The following is a 23,761-nucleotide window of genomic DNA, read 5'->3' as shown; positions in this document are numbered from 1 at the left end:
TTATATAATCGCATCAATGTTTACGCATAACGAAGGCACGTATATCGGATCTTGTAAAACGAATGCACATAATATTATAATAGATAATGAACATATTATTATAATATAATGTAGGTGCGCACCCAAGATTTTTGTTTGTTTGGGGGGAGGGAGGGGGGCTTAAAAATGTTTTTACTTTCCTTACTCACAAGTAAACAATTTTTACACATACGTATACGTCCTTATCACGTACTAATTGAACTATTTATGTGTACTGTGTAGGTATCTAACTTCTACTATATTTGTGACAATATGCTATAATAATATATAATTTAATGTAAAAAATATTATTTTTTGGGGAGTGGGGGCTTCAGCCCTCTGGGTGCGCCACTGTACATTGTACATTTATACATAAAAAATAATAGTTTTCTCGTATATTTTTCGTCACATCCCCACAACAGTATATCGAATGTCGATACTCATCGGTGGTGGTTTAGGATTTTCTCATGGTAGGAGTGGAGGTGTACATATTTTATTTTATTGTGTAACGTATACAGTACACGATATATTATTCAAGATTTTGCATTTTTTTTATAAACAGTATCTAATTTCTTCGGCGAACATCGAGCAAGGCATTTGTTTTTTAGCCCACAAGATGCATATGAGTCTTAGATCCTTCCCCCCCTCCCACGTTGATCCACCACTGATGATTACCAACATATCGTATACATGTACAATATCATTATACGGTATTTTATGTTAATGCGTGCTACTCGAATAATGATGGTAATTCAATAGTATTACTGCTGTATAAATAGTATTCAACTGTATTACTGCAATATAAATTGGTATAGCCGTAAAGGTCTACACGTTTTTAACAGAATATATTGTTACGAGTGTTCCAGCATTATTTAATATTTATCGCACGATTACACGATAATAACAATTATAATGTACATCCTACCGTCATCGACCGAGATAATATTATTATGGGCCGATCGATACAAATATACAATCGTTAATACATCGTTTACTCCGGTGAGATATTCTCGTATGGAGTTGCTCTTATTTATAGTTTACAGAACGCGGAAACGTATGTGTGGTGTACGCCATTACGTATTTAATCATCGCGTATTTCATACAATTTATATACATATATACGTATATATATATATATAATGATAAAAAAAATATAATAACATACACGTCCGACGTACGTGAACGTGTCCGTGTGTGTGTGTGTATTTATAAATTTAATATGACATATACATATATACACACACGCACACTACGACACGCCGAATATTATTATTGTTATTGTGAGAACGTAATCGGCTCGGGTCGGCCCGGGTCGTCGTCGCGAGTCCCGCGACGTTCGTTTTATTTTCCTCCGTTCTTCACTCCCGGTTTTTAACGTGCGGCTTTGTTACGCGGACACCGTAATTACCGTGCGGCCGGGCTACACTGCGAGCCCGGCAAATCCATCGTGTTTTGTTTGGCGTGCGATGGCGCTATCGAGGGGTCCCCCCCACCCTGGATCGGGCAACCGCCCGCCCAAAGTGCGCGGAGGACGTCGCGGGATCGACCGAGGTACTCTACCTCACCCGTAGCGGCCGATTGGATTCGCCCGAACCTGTTTGTAGCCGTGCGGTTGATGTCAAGCGAGCGCGACGGCCGTGTCCCCAGCGGAGAGGTTTTTTTTTTTTTTACCCGTAGGCGGAACACGAAAATAAATAACAAACAGTCGAAATGAGGAAGAAAAAATTTTGAAATTTCCGTCTCGCGTTTCGTTTTTCTCGACGATCGTCCGCAGTGTAGTCAGTGTACCCCGCGGCGCGCCCGCGACCCGATACCATACCGTCGTGTGCCGTCTGTCCGACCGACAGACCGACCGACCGACCGACCGATCGTGTTTTTTCACAAGTGTGGTAATCTCTATCGTCTATCGCGTATCGCGTGCGACGTGCACCGTGGAATTGTGACGATGATGTACGGCGCGTGGTTGTCCGAATAACAACAATAATAATAATAATAATAATAATAATAGTAATAATAAATAATAGTTTTTTTTATAATAATAAGAAAATTAAAAAACGGTGCAGATGTGTCGGTTGGAAACCATCGGTACCTTGTCGTCGCTATCGGAGATATTCGGCACGCGAATCTAATGTCGAGGATTTAAATCGCCGGAGAGAAATACATAAAAGTAATTATCGGTGCTATTTTTCTACGTACCTATACGGCTACAATTACGTACGCCTATTTTTGCTTATTTAATATTTACGCATTATTTATTTATATTATTATCGGTTTTGGGTCATAGACGTTGATATTTTGTCCTCACGTGGTCCGTCCATTATGACCTAATAAATAATATTACATACCCATAACCGTGCCGTCGTTGTAGTGTTCCTCCCTGTAGTGTTGTTCTACCCAGAACAGAGGTCAGGATCGGCACGCGACACATAATTTCGGTCACACTACGATTTTATTTATCCGTGAACAATAATATTCGGTGTACGGACCATTTTGTCTGTACACCTGAGAACGGCAATACACATTTTGAATTTTTCACTGTTCCATGTTTTACCTATTTGAATTTTGAACACCAAACACGGGTCAAATTTTAACCTAGGTACTCAATTTTCATTCCGTTACTGTGTACTGTTCCCCTTTTCACCTCGCACACTTTCCATGTACATTGTTCAAACTACACTGAATAATGTTGACTGATAAATATAAACATAGTGTGTAACCAGATGAATTTTGGAGTTTATTGTCGAGCTATTTTTGAATATTGGGTACCTAGTAATTGCTAGGAACGAGAAATATCGAATATTGTGTTGTAAACGACATGTTGTTCTTTGAAATGTGAAAAGTGACCGACAGAAGTGTTGAAAAACATTGGTTTGGAACAAAGTAATTACTTAATACTCACTGCTCAGACGGCATTTATCACTATTTTTTATTTTTTTTTCATTAAGAATAAAGGCTTCAACAACTAGGTCATTAGCCTATGGTCGTGTTAACATTATTAATGAATAATTTAGTTATAATTGGTGATTACATGGCTATGGGATAAGTAGTTTTTATAGTTTTATATATTTTACGTTTTTTATTTTTATTTCATTGTTGTTATACTTTCCACATATTATGTATAATGTATATATATAATGTGTGTTTATACATTATCTATAGTATTGTGATTTTAGAGAGATCTAGAGTTTAAGGTACTCATCTGTACTATTAATATTTGTGCAACTAAATGTTGTTGCGTATTATTAATTATAATGCTAGGTCTACGAGGGTGCTTAACCTTAAAATATTTGGATTACTATCAAAATCTTATTTTAAAATAATTTTGTATTTATCTTTGGTATTTACAATATCTTAATATAACAGTCTTATTTCAAATTAATATTATTACACAATAACAACATTTTATTTTAAAATATTGGATCTACTCTTTCTTTTGTTCTATTTATCTTTTGAATGTTAAATACTGCAATTGTTGGGTACCTTAAATTATTTATTTTTATTACATTGAAAGTGAATTTTCATTAATGTTAAAGCTATGACCTGTTATAACATAAATTATTCATTAGTAAAATAGGTATCTGGTATAAGAATATGTATACCATTAAACATCACTCATGCATCACAGTTAAAGTATTATAATGATACAAATTACTAAGTTTACACTGTTCCGTTAAAATGGATTTAAATCCACATTTTTGTTTTTACTCATTTTGGCTGGAGTTTTTTGTATTTACAGTTTAAAAACAAATATCTGTGGTTACAAATCTGTTTTATCGTCATCATATAGGTAAACTTAATAAATTTTGTACCTATTTGTTTTCATTCAAATCTCTATAACTTTAATACAAACCAGTTTGGTTTTAGGATTTTTTACATGAGTAACTTAAAAATTCTCTGATATATCTAAATATTTCTTTATTTGTAGTCCTTTTGTATTGTGCAAAAATCCATTGATATAAAATGTGCCGTGTCATCCAAGAATTATTATATTAAATAAATACAAAACTATCTGTAAACTTATGTAGACTAATATATCTTGAATTGATTTTAAACTATTTAAATGGTGTAGAGACCTATTAAATTAGTAAAAGAGGTGTTACCATTGGGTTTCTTCCTCAACACGATATTCATGTCATTTTATTCTGTTTTATATCTCATTTGCTTATTGTAATTACTGTGTACAGATTGTAAATTATCTTTCTTAATAAAAAAAAAAAAAAAAACTATTTACTTTGATTATAATAAACTATTCATCTTCATCATCAAACATGTTTATGCGTTTGTCATATCATATATAAATATATAAACGTTAAAAATGATCATAACTGTGAACTGTTTAATGAACTTAATAATTGTTAATATTTAAACATAGTAAATTGGTCTGTGTTTATTAAAATAATTATAAAATAGTATTATTATAATCTTAATATTGAATGGAAATAATTTTTATTTAGTGGTAGTAACCCCACTGTTGAAAATAGTTTTTTCATTCATCTCTAATTTTTTAAATTTTAAGATCTAATAATTAATTTAACAATTAAATAAATTGGCAAACATTTTATTCATAAACCTTTTAATTACTAAATTAATTTGTATACCTACTGTCTTTGTTATACTTAATATCTTAATATGTTTGTTATCCTTGTGTCATTATGTAGTTTTATACCTTATTAGATTTTTAAAAACATTTAGAACATTATTATCACTAGATTTACCTGTACATAAATACATCATTTTATTTTAATATTAATTTTTATTTCACATTACAATTTTAACAGTATTGTTATCTTTGGTCAAAATGCCCATATCAATGAAAGAGTAAATTGAATCATAATTATTATTATTAATATAAATATAAATATATCTTTACTTTGCCTGGTAATAAATAAGTAATTCTTAACTTCTTAGCATCATGCACAATTTCTTGATGAACTGAAAATATTTTAACATGAAAAAACATGAGTTTTGTTTATTTAGTATGCATATTTTTCACAATGATTGGTTTTTCAACTTGGCCATAAAATGTACATTCATTAATTGAATTAAATTGTTGTTAAAGACTTATTTATAATGTACATTAAAAAATAGATAAATATATACTAGGTATTTTAAAATTTATCTTATATTTAATGTGTAAATTGAGATTTTAGTGTTAAATGCGTAAATATATGATAATAAATTACAAATTATAAAATCCATTAATTAAATTGATACTTAGGATATATTTTCTGATAAAAATGCAATTGACAAACATATTTACTTTTGATATCGGTACATTTTATATGTATACAATAGGTACCTATTATTAAATAGTAAATATAATATCTTAATCATTAAAGAAACATACTTTGTGTTGTTTAATTTATATTTAATTAAGAAGAAAACAATGAACTGATGAACTATGTTTACAGTTTATTTTATTTTATATCTTTAAAAACTTTATTTATACATATTCTATTTTGCACTAGTTTCATACTTTTTATATTATATGTATAGAAATTGTCTACAATGACTGTTAACAAATTAATTGTATCAATAAATAAATTAAAATATAACAGCCTTTATTTGATTTTTAGTGGCAAACGAAGAGATTTGGTTCAGTTAAAACTGTTATGGAAGCTGTACAACAAACAGTTATACATCTGGATCGTGCTGCCATGCCTTCACAAGCTCAAATGGCTTATTCTCAAAGGAATCCTCAAATTCATGGGTAAGTGTTAATTATACCAGAGTATGTTGTAACAATCTTTTTTTAAAACAAAGTAATATATTTATAAAATGAAATATATCTTGAGTACAATTCTGTTAAGTTAAATTATTATTATTATATTTTATGTTAAATGAAACAATCTCAACGTAGAGCTAAGAATATATTATAGGCATACACAAAGAATAACATTTCAATTTAATCCTTTTCATGTTCTATTGGTCTTTTATATTTACTGTGGTTATAAGTTAACCCCGAAGTTAACCAAATATGTAAGTCCATGATTATATATATTATACATCATATTTATTGTAAATTTTATGATCTTTGTAACTAGGATATTCTAAATAATATTAATGAAATTATTGGTTATACATTGTATCAAAAGATCATTTTTAAATCTCATAAGCTATCAAAACTAATTCCAGTTACCCAACACTTCATATTCTGATAAGTTAATTATTCAGATAAACTTAATCTTTAAAGAGGCCCTCAAACAATATACAATTAATGCTATTGTTATGTACCTATATTGAATAGATGTATTTTATGATACAAAAATATTGAATTTAGTATTTATAATTAAATGTAGGTTTATAAATTAATAATTTATTTATTTATTATGAATCATAGTATTTGAAAATGTATTGATCTTAATTATTAATTTTCTTTTCAGAAGAAATGTTAACCATGGTGTAGTTCAAGTACCAGGAGAAAATGGGCCATACAAGCCATCTGCTGGAACTGGCCAAGTTCATAATAATTTTGTTGGGTACCCGGCTAATATACGATATGTTTCTCAACCTGTATACATGTCATCTACTACCACAGCATCAAATGTGTATAGAGATGCGCCTTTTCATTCTAGAGCATTAAATGTAAGTTTTTGAACTCATTAATTTAAACAATATACCTAAATAATATAAATTTATATTTTAGTTAAATTATTCTTTTTATATGTACTATTTTGGTAGATTTTCATTATTTAAATAATTTAAAAAAGTATAATTTATAAGTTTTGTTTTTTTTTAAAAAATTTAATTTAAACTTATAGTGTAATCATAACTTATGACTTTTTGATTATTTTTAGATATCTGATAGAGGAGTTACAATTGGTGTTCCTTTTGAATTAGCGAGAAGTGATATGATGCCTACCGTAGCTAGGCAAAATCGTATATCTTTGCTGTCAGCAACAAGTGATTATTATCAACGAAGTCGTTTACAGTAAGTTTGAATAAGATATATGTTGTATTATAATTTACCTATCTATTTACCTCTTATAAATTGATTTTGAAATTATTACTTTAGAATGGAACATTATCGAGATGAATCATTGAACCACAACTCTCACAATACAGTTTCTATGAACTTTATGAGAGAAAGACCAGATCATGGTCCTCAACCTCCTATGAAAAAACCAAAATTACTTCATCCTATTTCGCCTCAACCACCTCTTAAAATTGATATATCCGTATGTATACAATTTTATACAAATTTCCTATATAACTATTTATTATGTATATTTACCTATTTTATGGTAAACATACTATAAGTCATTTTAGATTTTTTTTTTTTTTTAAATAAGTGCAAGTTTATTAATTCATTACCATTTCAGTCTAAAAATTAGTAAATTTTAAAAGACTAGATCATAATATATGCGTAAATGTGCTTACAGGATCCCCCATCTACTAGCGCATACAATCCACAAGTAGAAGCTATTTCACCAACTATTGATGAACCAATGCCAGAATATAAAGTTAATAAAGTTAATGATATTACTCCAAAATTAAATAAAATTGAGAGTGATATAAATAATATTACTCAAGAAATTGAAGACTTGATCAAGTTAAAAGTAAAATAAAAAAAAATAAAAATAAATATTAATTTGTCTTATATCACTTGTTTTTTTTATTGTTAGGAAAATTATGAACAAAAAGAATTGAACTCAGAAGTCACTAAAATAGAACCTGAAGAAGATACATTAAAAGAATGTGAAGAAGAAGACCAAACAAACTTTTTGACTCCAGTTCAACGAATTTATGCATCAAACAGAGTAAATATTATTTTTTATAATAGCCTACTAATAACAGGGTCAGAACTTAATGTACTAAAAATCAGTGAAGTATTTATTTAAGTTCAAACATTAATATTAAATGTATTCACAATATAAATAAATTTACTATTTATTTATTTTTGATTTATTAAAAAAATATAACTAATATGCCAATTAAACTTAAAATATTCTACATACATTTTTGGATTTGAGTTGTATGTATAATAAAACCAATTTATGTCACATCAAATTTTGAATATGCTTATAATATAGTTGTCTAAAAAAATATATAAATACTTTGCTAACCTCACAATTGGTCGTTAAATATATGCTGTGTAAACTATGTTTTATCAGATGTACACACTTGGTTAGGGTAAAAAAATAATATGAAGAAATTCGCGTTTAATATTACATTGATCTTAAGATATATGTTATTATATTGATTAGCTAAAAATAACCCGACTGGTCTTATATCTTCTATTCTTTATTACTTATTTTAATATTTGAACAAATTATTGATATGACAGTTTTTGAGTAATTGGTGGTTAAGGAGTATTTAGTTGGAAATACTTAGAAAAGTATCTTGAAAATAACATAAAAACTTACATATTTTATTATTAAAAAATATTTTAATTTTAAATATGGTAATTTATATTTTGTAGATAACATAATGAAGAGTACATGAATTATGTAATATTATATTTAAATACATATACATGTCTTGTGATATATTGGTTTACCTATTTGTAGTAGGGGTGTTTAGAAGCCTGTTCAATACTTTATAACCCTTGGGTTTAAGACTTCTAAATAGGTCTTTACGTCAGTTCTATGTGTTAAGATATCATATCTGAAATTAATAATAATGATAATCAACATTCACTATTTATTTATTTATTTATATTAAATATTAATGTTAGTTTAAATTTGTTTAGTAAGTTGTTAAGATTAAAGATATGAAAAACAAATTAAGCTATGTGATTGATCACTTAGGCACAGTATTTAATATTACCTTAAGTTTAAGTTAGTTGGAATATGTTACAATTATCAATTTTATAGAAATATCTTTATAATTATTAAGAATGGGTTAGAACAGTCAATGTAAACCATGATAGCATATTATTTTATAAGGCCTTTTTTTGAATATTAATTATTATTTAATGAACAGAAGAGATTTCAATTAAAACTTGTATTTAATTTGGTAGTTTTAAATAGGCTGTGTCTAGGTACGGGGGTGCCCGTGTACATTCTGTGTATATATTCAATACCCGGCCAAAGCCCCAACAGTTACGCTAACGTGAAAAAAAACGTAAATTATTTACAGTGATGCCCGCGTAGCCACTCACTCTCTGCACTACGCTCGGTAAAAAAAAAAAACGAAAATATCCCCCGACTTGTTGTGCAACACTACCTCAAGTTGGTCACATGGTAACCGCCGTAAAACCACTTTTACCATTTTCCCTTTTCACTCACGGGCACCCGGGTATCTAGACATAGTGTTTTAAATATTTATTTTAAGTATAAAAACGCATAATTTCATTATTGATTTTCTAAAATATATTATATTTTTATATTTTTTTTAATTAAATTTTAGAAAAAAGCATTAGAATCGAGAATGAGCCTTGAAAAATTTGCCAATAAAACTGATCTTGTAAGTATAATTTTGTTTTATTATTTTTGATAGTTTATAATAAAAAAAGTATTTACTTTTAAAGTGTATACCAATTTTACTTCATTCTTTTATTTTTAATTTATTTTCATGTTTTCATATATATATTATAAGTTGATAATTTATTATTATTATTATTATTATTATTATTATTATTATTATTATTTTATTATTTTATATTATACTTAAAATAAACAAGTGATGTGGCAATAATAAATATATTATTTTTTCTTTATATTCTAAATGTAAAATTTATTTTCTTTTTGGCAGCCTTTGTATAATCAACCATCAGATGCTGATATTTATCACGAGAACAGAAGAAAGTAAGAATACTGTTTAATATTATAGTTAAATAATTAATTGATAATATTCATTTGAAATATTAATATAACACATTAAAAAATTTAATTTTTTTAAATGAACTCATATATTCATAAATTTAAACTTGGGTTAAGAAGTTATACCAGGATTTGTTATATACAACTTCAAACATAATACGTTTATCATAACTTATTTTGTGTTGCATTAATTATTAAATGAATGAATGTTATATAATTTGAAGGCAATTATTATTATTTTGTTAGTTTTCAACAGTATTTTAATTTAAAAACAATTTGAAAAAGTTGCATTTCCTTAAAATTGAAACTTTTACTAATAATTAACCACCATATTAACATAGCTAATGTTCTTATCTATAAGTTTGATTAGACGTAAATTCACAATATTAAAGCTAAACACAAATTTATTTGTTTGTGAATTTGAATAAAATTAATTTTTTAAATACTTATAATTATTCATTTTAAAATTTAAATATGAAGAAAGAACACTTCGCTCGTGTATAGTTTGTATTCTTCTTTACATTTCGATAAACCAAATATCATGCTTGAAAGAAACCAATTAATTTTATTTTTAATATCAGGATGAATTGACTTGGTATACAATTTAAGGTTTAGTTGGCTTTTTATGTTGTTACAAATTTCATTTTTTTATAAATTTGTATATGCTCATTACTTCAAAATAAAATATATAAAGCCTAGTGGGGCCCTAGAAAACATATTTAATTTTCAATCAGATATTAAGTCAATTCACTCAATATTAAAAAAGAGTGAAATAGATTCATTTATAAGACAGATAAAACATGCGGGTGTCCTCCCGAATAACTTATAGTTAGCGTCAATACTTGCTTAACTTCCCTTGTAAAGAATTATTTGAAAGAAGTTGGTATGTACTTATGCAAAATAGTAATTTCCTTACATTATTATCTTGTTTCATAATAATCATTTTATTGTTAGGTATTCATTATTTAAATCCACATTATTGGAACATCTAAGAAAAAAGAAAATGGAACAACTACAAAAGAAAACTGAAATTACTGATACTTATTCTAAACTTTATAAGGATTGGATACGTAGAGTTGAAAAAGTTGAAAGCTCTCAAAAGCGAAAAGCAAAAGAAGCCAAACATAGAGAACTATTTGAAAAAGTATTCCCTGAATTAAGAAAAGCACGCGAAGATAAGGAAAGATTTAATAGAGTTGGTGCTCGTATAAAAAGTGAGGCAGATTTAGAAGAGATCATGGATGGTTTGCAGGAACAGGAGGTAAATTTCTAAACATTTTCTTAATTAATTTGTAGTAAATTTACTTTCTACAGATTAATTCAGTACATTTCAATTATGCGGCTACATATGATTTATTGATTATCTAAATTAGGTTATTGCGACTACACAAAAACTGCTTATCAAATATCTAGAGAAATTTTTTTTTAAAGTTAATTTAGCATCAAAATCAGTTTTAAATTTTTTTTATATACCCATGTTGGGTAATTAATTAAAAATTGTCATATTACCTTCTTATACAATACGCTGTTCAGGTATGGTAGTTACGACAATCGAATTGAGATAACTGGTGGTAGTCTACCGCATAATCAAGTAGTTGCGATATTGGAAGACCAAAAACTACTATAAATTCTAAATAATTGCATTTAATAATTACATTTAGATGGAAGACAAAAAAATGAGGTCTTACGCAGTTATACCACCACTAATGTTAGACCCTCATGAACGACATTTAACTTACTTAAACAACAATGGACTTGTGTTGGATTATAAAACAGAGTATAATGAGAGAAAGTATGTCAATATTTGGACACAACAAGAAAAAGAAGTGTTTAAAGATCGTTTTATTGCTCATCCCAAAAACTTTGGTGCAATAGCATCTTATCTGGATAAAAAATGTCCTTCCGATTGCGTACAATATTATTATTTAAGCAAGCCTAAAGAAGAGTACAAAAGATTATTACGTAAGCTTTGATTTTAAACCTAGTACAATTTAACTAAACCTTTTAAAAATAATTAAATTTTTTATAGGCAAAGCTAAATGGCAAGCAAGGCGTCGTACTGCTCAAAATCGAACACCTGCAAATAGTTCATTGAATTCATTAGATATTTTAAATTCTACTTCTATTGGTGTTACAACTAGACTTCAACGAGAGCGTCAAGGCAGTGAAGCAGCATCATCAAATTTAGCACAAATTTCAGCAGCTCAAAACGCAATACCTGAAAATGAAGAGACTCCACCATCTGTAGAAGTAGAAGTTGCTACTGAACAAGGTGCTAATAATGAAACTGAAAATTCACTAACAAATAAAGATCAAAGTAATGAATCTGTTAAAAATTTGATACAGACATCTGTTACGTCACACACAAGGTAAATACAATTAATGTTACCTATGTTAAAAAATGACCAATATTACTTGATAAGATCATTCAAGGTTTTAATTTAAACAAATAAATAATGGATAGATTACTATATACAGTAGACCTTCTTAATGGTCACCTCAATTTTTCTGTTATTTTTTTGGTCTTTTGCGTGATTGTAATATATCAAATTTTTGTTAGTATAATAATACAATTTATTTAATAATTAAGGCCCGGACGTGATTTCAAGCGCATATTTTGATATTTTTTAATGCATGAACCTACGGGCCCTTATAATAACTAATAAAAGAAAGGAACATTTTTTGGTTTGTAATAATCAATGAGTAAAACTATAGTATTGTTTTTTTTTATGATAATAGTTTATTTTATCATGTATCATATATTACTACAATATAATAGTACATTAATTAAATATAACAAGTTCATCAATAATGATTACATATTTTCTTCTTACATTTATAGTTCATAATTTTTAATACATTGATTAAATCTATACAAACCTAAAATAAAAAATACATTGTGCATACATTGATTAATGAATTCCACAACAATATCATTTATTTAAATGTTATTTAAATAACTTAAAAACTATGGTGATTCAATTTCAATCATACTATAAAGTTTTCTGTCAATACTACCCTACAATTAAATTCATCAAATTTAAGTTATTATTATATTATTTTCTTGTATACTTTATTAATATACAACAATGATATGAATTCATTTTTTAGTGAATTAAAGCCTGAATCCAAAAAGAAAGAAAGACGAAAAGATGATAAATCAATATTAAAAGGAGAAAATACAAGTACGACTGATGAAGAACTAATGGATTCTCAACGTAAGTCATATTTTTGTTTTGTGATTAGTTATCAGTTATTTAATAACTTATTACTATAAATATTTGTTTTTAAATAAGTAGTAAAAAAAAAATTATGACATATTTATTTTACAATATTTTTTATGTTTATGAACAAAATAATAACTTGGAAATTTTGATCCACATTGTCTGCATGGGTAATATTGAATTGAAGAATTATTTTTTTTATCCGATTTATTATCAATCATATTTATATTTAAGTGTCTATTAATATGTTTTTCATAGCAGTACTTACTTTTAAATGAATGATTGCAATATTCACAGTTATATGACTGTTTTAGTGTTGATCTCCTTTCATCCCCTTTATAGTTTTCATTAAGAACTCTATAAAACTGAACTGGTCCATCACAACTTGCTATATCCAAAATTATATTTTCTTTGCGAATTGGTGGCTTGAAATTTGATTCTTTTGATATTTTTAGTGTTCTATTTTCATTTGGCTGCTGTATTACTGATGCATCTACAAATGATGGTAGTTGTGCAATTGGTTTTATTATATTTTGATCTTGAGTTACTAAAAATTTTCGACACATATCTGATGCTTGTGGCATGTGAAGAGTGTGTGTAGCTAAAAGAACTGAATGTATATTTTCATTGTTTATTTTAAGCACTCCTGTATAAATGTATGACAATATTATTGAAAAAGTATCATCATTAATGTTAGGAAAAAATACTTTATTTGTTTCACAATTTTGTAATGATTTAAAATAACCACTGTACCGCGCAAGAAGTTCTCGATGAGATATAAAAGCACGAAATCTGTTATTTGAAGACATAACATAAATAGTTATATCAGGTTCCATTAAACGGTACATGATTGTTAGTAGTATCGTAATGAAACTGAAATAATGATTGTTGTTAAAATATTCATCTGTGGTAAAGTCTGTGGGACCCCTATTGGTTGACGAGAGGCTCTCTCTAGCAGCTTTTCCGGTCCGTTTAATTTTAATACCACTCATAACTGTTTCTCGTTCTGGCAATATTTACTACCTCGTTATCCATGTACCCTCTTGTTTATCTTGTTTTCCCATGAGTATTTCTTTAACCTTTAATTAATTAGGGTATTCAAATTATATTCTATCAGTATTTAAAAATAAATATTAGACAACATGATATTTTAAATACAATAGAAAAAAAGATTTCTTGAACATACAATAATTAAATTATATATTATATCAAATTAATATATTATTTAAATAGTACAAAGCAATTTAAAAAAGTTAAAAATGTTTGTTGAAAAACGCACATACATTTAAATATTAAATGTTTTATTTCTTAGTATTATGAAATGCATCCAAGCATATTTAATCTTTATTTTAAACATTATTATTTTTATATAATTATTTTATTATTTCATTATTATATTTTATCATTTTTACTTGGGTAAAAAAAAAAATTTCTAATATATATTTAAATATTTTATTAATTAATTTTACATTATTTACTGAGTTTATAAAAGTGTTACAATATTAATTAATAGTTTCTAAGCATAAAAGTTTTCTAAGACTCAAGGGATTAAAAACAACATTACTAACGTAATTAATTAGTTAAAAGAATATGCATTAAAATTATTTTGGCTTTTTGCACATCAGCAAAAACGTTAAATACCTATTAAATTAAATTGGCAAACTGTGAAAATGAAAAATTATTTACCCAACAATTTATACTCTTCAATTAGCTTTATACCCTCTGGAATATGAGAAGTCTGTTCAATTATGCACTGCTAACACAAATGTTTATATGGTTGGGGGAATAGTATTTCCTACTCTCTAGGGAATTTATTTATGCCGCTTTATTTACTACATCAAATTAACATTAAAAAGTGAATTGCTTTTTATTTATGTATTTTATATTTTTAAGTTTTTAATAACTAAAAAATATAGAAATTAAAGATAAGAAATAATATATTTCAAACTACACTCTGATACTCTCATATAAGAGTAATTTCAGGTGGTAGGTTTCTGCACATGGCAGTAGAAATTTGTATGGTTAACATGCACCAAGTGTCTTGCTCTCTGGAGTATTCAGTAATTATTTCAACCACCAATGGCGGATACATAATTTTTGTTTGTGTGTGTGTGAGGGGGGGGGGAATCAGAAAAAAATAATTTAAACCTAGGTGCCTACAGATTAAATTAATCAATAACAAAATATAGGTAGTATAACATTTTATTTCAAAACAATAAACAATTAAACCAGGTGCGTTATTTGAGGTGATTTGTTTTTATATACACTATTATGTATTTATAATGTAATTTGAATTCCTGGGCCCAAAATTTTGAAATAAAAATAATACATTTTTAGGTACAATAGTGTCTAAATATTTAAATATAAGTACTAACTTAGTATTATTAGGTATACAATATTGATAATGGGGGGACGAGGTGGCCGAGTGGTCTAACGCGACGGATTCGGCACAGCCGGTCCGAGTTCGATCCTCGACCACTGGGCGGCATTTTTCTCCGTGCAAGTCACGGTGTCCGGAGAACAAGTGCCGCCATCCCCCCACCCCGGGGCACGGCAGAAACCTACGGGTGCCCCATTAGAAATTCTGCCAAACACAACACACACGTGTACCAACCTACCCAATATAAAACCTACCAAACCTACCCAATATAAAACCTACAGTGCCCTCCCCACACCCAATGGCCTATGTTGCCGCGGGTTACCCAATAAAAAAAAAAAAAAAAAAAAAAAAAAAAAAAATATTGATAATATATTGTTATAACATTGCATGGAAAATATAAAGATTTCATAAGATTTTGTTGTGTAGTGAGAAAATTTTTTTTTGTAAAAACTCGTACAATATAATATAATTGGTCTTCCTAGTTAGTTGGCTTCTTCAACGATATCGATATCGCAAACTTTTTTCAGAAATGTACGTATCGTTAATCGTAATATATCGATAATCGATGTACATCAAGAAAACTGATTTTCATGCCAAAGCTCTTGAAAAATATATTTCAAAACAATTAATTGTTAATATAATACCCACTAGTTACTACCTAGTACCCAGTCAATTGAGTATTTGAGTATTGGCATTTATGATAGTCATAGAGATATCGGAATATCAATATATCGATACATACATTTTTTTTTCGATATCGCGATTCAGTATCGCACAATTCAAAACGATATTGATATTTAAAAATATATCGTTGAAGAAGCCTACTAGTTAGCATACCTTTCAAAATGTTGAAAACACCCCTAAATTACACAATTATAGTACAAAACTCAATTTTTTTTTTTTTCGTAATTACTTCTTTTTCCCTTATAGCAATATGTATTTGATAGGTATGTTTATTGTTCATGGTAATACTAAATAAATAATATTTTAGTTTAAAACCAATCATTCTATTATTATTTCTTAAAACTTTTTCTAATGTAGGATAATGTATTATTAGCCGCATGGACAAGCAGGCGTTGTTGTTGCAGTGTTGTTATTGGCAATAATCGTTTGATCAAATTTTATTCTTGCAATAATTATATTTATAAAATTTCCGTCTGTTGGATGTGATAAAATAAAAATTTTATAAAAATCCTAATTTTTTTTTTATACTTTCTTGCAACACTAAGAACACTATTTTTAAAGTAAAAGGTCTATGGGGAGATCCAGTCTCCACATCGCCACATCCTTGTTATACGCCCTTGTCTACAAGTTACAACCATATAACTATGATTTTGGTGAGACTTTGGCAATAAAGCAATTTTTAGCTGTGACCAACTAAAAAAAGAATCGTGAAGACCAATTTATTGAAGGGTTGCCATCCAATGTTTCTATTATTTAAGGAAGAATATAGTATTTTTTTTTGCATAGGAATTTGCATATGTTTTTGATTGCTTAGTTTATTCAATTTTTTTTTTACTTCAGCCTCTTCTTTCATACTCTATTAATAAAAAAAAAACGACTTTTTATATTTTCTTTGGCCTACAGAACTTCACCAATGTCTAAGACTAAAGCATATTTCTGATTTAAATAGATTGTCATTTAAACACATATGTCAGTATGCAATCATTTTCCAACATCACATAAGGTTTGAATGTGAGAATTAAAAATGTAAAACGTGTGACCCAATCGTTATTTGTTTATTGTGTTAATTTTTAAATAAATACATGTTTGTTTCACATTTTTTTGAAATAATTTTTATATAACTTGTGATATAGACTTAGTTTTTATCTTTTAATAAGGTTTTAATTATAATTGTTGCATTTAAAATAGTTCTTAATATTTTTATAACGGTTCTAAATTAAAAACTAAGTATAATTCCTTTAAAATAACCATATAAATATTACACTGATATTAATTTCTCATTATTTGTTAAATTAATTAAATAAAACACAATATACAAAAACCAACCATCCATACATTTATTTTACTAGTGGCATATGATTATAGATGAAACTGGGTCAAAAGGAGATGTACCTAAAGGTATGTGTGCAGTTTGTAAAGCAGAAAATGTGGCATGTCCCAGGACTCTAAATCCATCAGATGCAGCACAATATGGTGTGAAGCCAGAAGATATTATTCCTGGTGCTAGGGTTTGTAATACTTGCCGTTGTAAAGTGGTTCGATCCCAAAATCGTCGTGTAATATATTGTCCATTACCATCCTGCCCAACTGTTCAGACCAATAATAGAAGACCAGTTAAAAGATTGCGCCCTTTACCTGCTAAATGGAATACTGCTCAAGATATCATTGCTTCAGAATTTCGTAAGTTAATAGTTTATAATTGTTTTATTATTTAAATTAAAACATTTTTATTTTATTTAGAAATTGGGCCAACAACAACAAAATGTTGTTCAGCTTGCTTTAATCGTATCCAAAGACGATTAATGGCACTTGGAGTAGTAGGAACATCAAACAATATTAGTACTGATACTTTAGATGGCTGGACTGATGAAGAGACTAATGCATTAAAGAAAGGAATTCGAGAACATGGTACTCGTTGGAGTGAAATAAGTAAATTAGTTGGACAAAATAAAAGCCACTATCAGTGCAAAGAGTTTTATTTTAGCTTCAGAAAAAAACTAGGTTTAGACCTTTTGGTACAGGAGTTTAAAAAGGTAAAATTTATAATTTTTTTTAAATTCCATATAAAAAAAAAAAACTAAAAAAAGTTTAATCAATTCTTTTAGACAAATGGTAGTGAACAAAAGCCTGCTCTAACAGATGAAGAAGAGTCAGGTTCAAGTACTTCTAGCTGTGATGAGACTAACCTTGTTTTGTGTGACAGTGATACTCAAAGTGCACCTTCACCAACTAACACTTTACCACAATTATCTCCTCCACGTGATACAACTAGTCCGCCACAAACAAAATTGACTGCTAAAGAGTCTCGTGATAGTGAAAATTCTATTCGATCTACTGTTGTTAAAGAAGATTATGATAGTTCAGCTACTGAAACTGCAGATGAAGGAATTGGAGGTACAGCTGAAAATGAGTCTAATGTGTTGCAACATTCCAATAATGAATCCGAGAAAAAAGAAAAGATTGTAACTGATTTAAGCGTGTCAGATATTTTATCTGATGTAATCGAAAAACAGTTTACAAAAGACCCTTCTAACCGAGAGGTAAAATATCTTAAGATTTTTATTATTATTATTATTATTTTTTTTGCTGATTTTTCTTTTTATATATTTATAGAAGGAGAATGGATCTATGCCTACCATATCATCCATACTTTTAGATCCTGAATATCCAATTAAAGATAGAAATACAGGATCCAGCAATAATGAAAACAAACAACAGTCAATGGCTACAATATCAGTGGTTCCTCCACCCCCTCGGGAACTACACAACAAAGATGGTTTAGTAGTAGTTCAAGTACAATCTTCTAAAATGTCTGAAGTTAGAGTTCCCGAAGGTGTAACTCTTGATTTAAGTATCAAAAGACCCAGAGAAGGAGATTCTTATTCTGATCCTCTGCCAATTAGACATGCACAACCTCCACCACCACCTGGTGCAATGTACAGAACTCCTCCTACACAGATTCATGAAACTAATACGTTTTACTCTCCACAGGTAACTCGATTTTATAATTTGTAAAAATTGTATTATATTGTAATGTATTTCAGTATGCCGAATTGGGACGAAGTGGCAAGCAAGGTGAAATATATTGGACAAAAATATCACCAGCAAGTAATCATGTCATGGTCCATCCATCGCAGTCTGTTCCTCATGTAACTGTAAAACAAACATCGCACATAAAATTACCCAATAAGGTTTGTTTATTAGAATTTGTACTTTTTATTTACTTTAAGTTTGTTTAACTATTTTTGTTTATCTATTTTAATAGGTAACATCACCTCAATTATCTGTAGCAAACGTTGTTTCATCAAAGTTATCTCCTAACATATTGAATAACTCAAAAGCTACTGGATCCATTATGCATGGTACACCTGTCTCAGCTGCAACTTTATACATGCCACCACAATCTAATCGTTATTCTCAGCCTTCACAAGCTCCTGGTGGTTCTATTACTCAAGGTACTCCTGTTCACCAACGTATGTTACACAATTCAAATCAAAATATGAATGCAGATTATTATCAAAAACGCAATCCTCAGCCTCAATATCAATCAAGACAGCCTCATTATAGTGAGCAACGACAAATTATTATGAATGACTATATTACTTCACAGCAAATGCATTCTAATGTTGCTGCTCAATTTCCTCGAGTTCAAAAACCTCCAGTTACTAGTCCGATGTACTATCAACCAACTCGTCAAGGTGTAATACAACGTCATAACACAGCTCCTAAAGCAGCATCTCCACAAACTTATCCTCCAGGTCATGAAGCTCTTGGATCTTTGGTTGATGTTGCAATAAGACAGCCCAGCTTACCTGTGCCTTTAAATCATTCTGAAGATAGACACAGAGAACAAGATCGTTATGTAAGAGGTTCTCCAGTACCAAAACCGCATATGTACAGAGAACAACAAAGACACGAGCATATGCAAAGGGAACGGGAAATAGCTGTGCAAAGAGAGCGTGAAATGCAAGCAGTTGCACAACTTAGAGAACAGCAGCAAAGAGATCAGTATATTAGAGATAAGCAAATGATGCATCATCGGCTTACTCCTGAACAACATTCGAGAATGGTCGCTGCTTCGTTTCAACAGCAGCAACAACAACAACAACAACAACGGCAGCAAGAACAACCAAGAGTAATGCAAATACCTTCTACTGTCTCTTCATTTCAACAATCAAGATCAAATACTCCAGTATCTAGGCATCAAGAACCATCATCCAATATACAAAAGTAAAAATTATTTCTGGTTTTATAAGAACCAATATAATGCAATTATATATATTATTTGAATGTCTAACAAGTAAATTTTTTTTTAGTAGAGATAATACTGGTAGTGGTAGAGTTTCAAGACAAGGAACAGAACCTCATTTAACTGCAGCTAATTTAATTGACGCCATTATCACACATCAAATTAATCAGAGTAATGATGGAACTGGACATCCTCCTAATGCTGTTCCAGTCACCAATCAGGCACACGTTCAGCAGCAACGAGCTGGTGATAAGTTATTCCAAGTAAGTTTCAAAATAAATGTATTTACTATTATAATATCTTAAACTTAAATAATTTATTAACACTTTATATTCTATAGGCATTCCCAGAAGCAAATGAAAAACAAAATTTAAAACCACGAGCCAGTCCGGAAATGAGTCGTCCAGGAGAACCATATCCACCTGAACATCCTTTCAAAGAATATCCCTTTAATAATATGTTAGCTGCAGGATTTGAGCCTCATACTTGGAAGCTTCGCCGAGCTTTACAGCAGAAAGAATTTGAACAACAAATGAAAGATGACAACAGTCGAGTTCGCTTTTATCCAACACAAGCGGATATACCTTTATCGCCTTTAGACTATGTTAAAAATCGGATTGTTGAAGTAATGCGTACTTCAGACGATGACAACAAAAATGAACAGGCTTACACTTATCCATTTTCAGCTGCAATCAATATGTCTGCATCGGCTACACAAAAAAATAATGAATCATCTGATCCAAATGGTGGTGGTGGTGGATCTATGTTAACAGCCCAATATGAGCCGATGTCTGATGAGGATTAGTTCTTCCATAACACAGGGTACATATGTGTTTAAAAAGATTTTTATGTTTAAAAATCTAGTCTAGTTTGTTTTTATTTTTTACTTGTTAACCCAATTTAACATTAATTATCATACAAAGTAATTCTACTACAAAACTTATTAATGTTTTGCTTGTTAAGTGTATCATCGTCTACATTACATTTTATATTTGTTGTATAAAATGTACTTATGAAATAAGTATTTGTGTATAACTTTTTCATTTAATTATCATAATAGTCTATAAATGGTTACTAATTCTTGGGACACAATAGTAATTAATTAAAAACCAACCATTTATGTTCTGTAAAACTAAAATATCTGATTGGTTGACACAACGCATAATTATTGTCTTATTAAAATTTATAATATGCTGAAAAAGTAAATTTATTATACAGCTCATTTGTTATTATTTAATAAATTTAACCTAATAGTACAATTATTTGTACTAATATTTGTTTGTTACATGTGTCTTTTTCGAAATAATTTTGTGTGTATTTTATAAAAACTTCCTATGCTTATAAATTATATTTTATTTTTAAAGACTACCCATGAAATACCAACTGCACTTAGATTTAAGTGTCTCAATTTATTTTTTATTTAATAATTTACACAATGCCCAAATTAATAATTGTTTTGGTATGATAAGTGGAATGTTTGTATTGTAATATTTTACAAAATTATAAATACTTTATTTTTATTTGATTGTATATTATTGATAAATTTCTATTTTTTTAGTTTCATAAACTAAAAATATTACATTTTTATTCTTGATTAAAAATAAATATATTTTAACATCAAACCATTCCTTGAAGTGAGGAAGTTGAATATATATACCATCCACAATGATAGATCAATGTTAATTTAATTAAGTACATATTTTAATATTAAATAAATTAAATTAAGATCCATTTTACTACAAAATAAATGCAAATTTTGAGTTAAGTCTAAACATTATTATCTTTTCTTAATTACTTAAACGTAGAACTATTTGATTTGTTATGTGAAAACAATCGATCATGTAGTGCATATAAAGAAAATAATGTTTCAAATAATAATGTTTTGTGTCAACTGTTTAATTTATTCAACAATATTAATCGGTTATCATAAAATAGTTAACTTTTCACTAACTGAAAACTGTTAGTTAACAACACATTGTTTTTTTTGTTTTTTTTTTAATCATTAGGGCTTTTATTTGTATGTATGGTAAAACAATTATAACTTTCAATGTAAATTAATCTTATAATGTGTAAATTCCCTCCATTTTTTTTTTAGGTATCAAAATGTAAATAATAGGTTAAACAAAAATATTACTTTTATAAGCATTTTATTTATTTTTTATCATTTTTTTTTTATTGTTGAACATTTGTAAGTAATGGTGTAATTGTATAAATTGCAATATTTTTAGTTTTGAATTAACAATATTTGTATTGTGTAAATGTAGTAATCATACAAGTTGAAGGACATATAAGTTATAAAAAAACCTAACAGTTGTGATAAATATATTGATAGGTATTTGTTATCCAAATGATTTAATAAATGTGATGAAACAAAACTATTTTTCATGCTTTTTTAATACATTTAATTTTCTTCTTTCTTTTATAAAACTTTATTTAACACGTCCACGTCTGGGGTTAAAATTGTGTGTTCTTATTATAACACAGAATCCAAATATTAATTATTAAATACAATTTTACCAACAAAAATGCAAATATCTGAATCCAGAAAGTTCCCAATCTTGGGGGTCGCACATGCGTTTATAGTAGTTTGTAGAATAATATATGCATTAACTCTTTTTATATCAGTAATAATAGTGTAAAATTCTATTTTTACAAATCAACATTTAACTATTTAAGAAACTGTTAAAAAAAATGTAACATTAAAAGTGTCGATTTTCTTAGTAAATTAATTTTAACTAATGTTTAATGGGTCTGGGTCAAAATCCCAACAAATCAAAATATTTACAGTTTAAAACCCTAACAGTTCAAAATCTACTATATTATTATTTACATGTTATATTCATTATTCAACAATTTAATTTAAAAACAAACAAGATTACATTATATTATGATATTTGTGAATCATTATTTAATAATTTAATTAATTAATTTTTTTTTTATTTTACTCAATAGTATACACAATCTGTACATTGATGCACAATAAGCATATTTGATGAGGGTTACAATAATACATGAACACGTGATAAGAAGCCACCCACCCACTAGTGGCACTTGACTGGATGTTGTATGAATCTATAACTATATATTACATATATATATATATATTTTAGATTCTGAGCGAAGCGATGAATGTATTGATTCTACAATGATGTGTGTTTTTTTTTTATTTTTTTATTTTTTTTTTTATTTTTGTGTCTGTCATCACCTTTTAGGACAGTAAAAGTGCTTGGATTTTCTTCAATAGTAACTTTTCTGATAGGAAAGTGAATCTAGTTGGTACTTTGGGGGGTCAAAAGTAAAAATTTCCCAGTAGTTTTCACAAGCGACGTGAAAAACAAAAGAAAAATTAAGGAAAAACGGGAATTTTTACGCAAAATCTGTTTTCGAGAAAATCGATTTTGGTTTTTGGTGTAACTCTAAAACAAATGACCGTAGGGACATG

General features: G+C 28.3%; 2 protein-coding genes across 4 annotated transcripts; one reads left to right on the top strand and one right to left on the bottom strand.

Moving 5' to 3' along the window:
• Positions 1-1,654: 1,654 nt before the first annotated feature.
• LOC132940096 (uncharacterized) lies at positions 1,655-22,689 on the top strand. Of its 3 annotated transcripts, none has more exons than XM_061007516.1 (21): positions 1,655-2,185; positions 5,595-5,728; positions 6,405-6,603; positions 6,816-6,949; positions 7,034-7,196; positions 7,401-7,577; positions 7,644-7,778; positions 9,370-9,426; positions 9,715-9,767; positions 10,737-11,043; positions 11,444-11,744; positions 11,812-12,151; positions 12,894-13,000; positions 17,436-17,750; positions 17,811-18,103; positions 18,176-18,610; positions 18,684-19,061; positions 19,115-19,261; positions 19,336-20,300; positions 20,387-20,582; positions 20,660-22,689. In XM_061007516.1, exons 2-21 carry the CDS (start codon positions 5,631-5,633, stop codon positions 21,122-21,124), a joined length of 5,265 nt encoding a protein of 1,754 aa, XP_060863499.1. In that variant the 5' UTR covers positions 1,655-2,185; positions 5,595-5,630; the 3' UTR covers positions 21,125-22,689. The 3 variants fall into 3 exon arrangements, with proteins under 3 accessions (XP_060863499.1, XP_060863500.1, XP_060863498.1); XM_061007517.1 differs by having other exon boundaries at positions 6,402-6,603; positions 20,390-20,582; XM_061007515.1 differs by having other exon boundaries at positions 1,656-2,185; positions 6,402-6,603.
• LOC132940097 (zinc finger and BTB domain-containing protein 49) lies at positions 13,009-13,998 on the bottom strand. Its single transcript, XM_061007518.1, has one exon. It carries the CDS (start codon positions 13,996-13,998, stop codon positions 13,093-13,095), a length of 906 nt encoding a protein of 301 aa, XP_060863501.1. The 3' UTR covers positions 13,009-13,092.
• Positions 22,690-23,761: the final 1,072 nt, after the last annotated feature.

This window comes from Metopolophium dirhodum, chromosome 3 (assembly GCF_019925205.1).
Source record: "Metopolophium dirhodum isolate CAU chromosome 3, ASM1992520v1, whole genome shotgun sequence".
Classification (NCBI taxonomy): Eukaryota; Metazoa; Arthropoda; class Insecta; order Hemiptera; family Aphididae; genus Metopolophium; species Metopolophium dirhodum.
The sequence above is the reverse complement of the archived record's forward strand: the minus strand, read 5'-3'. Positions and strand labels throughout refer to the sequence as shown.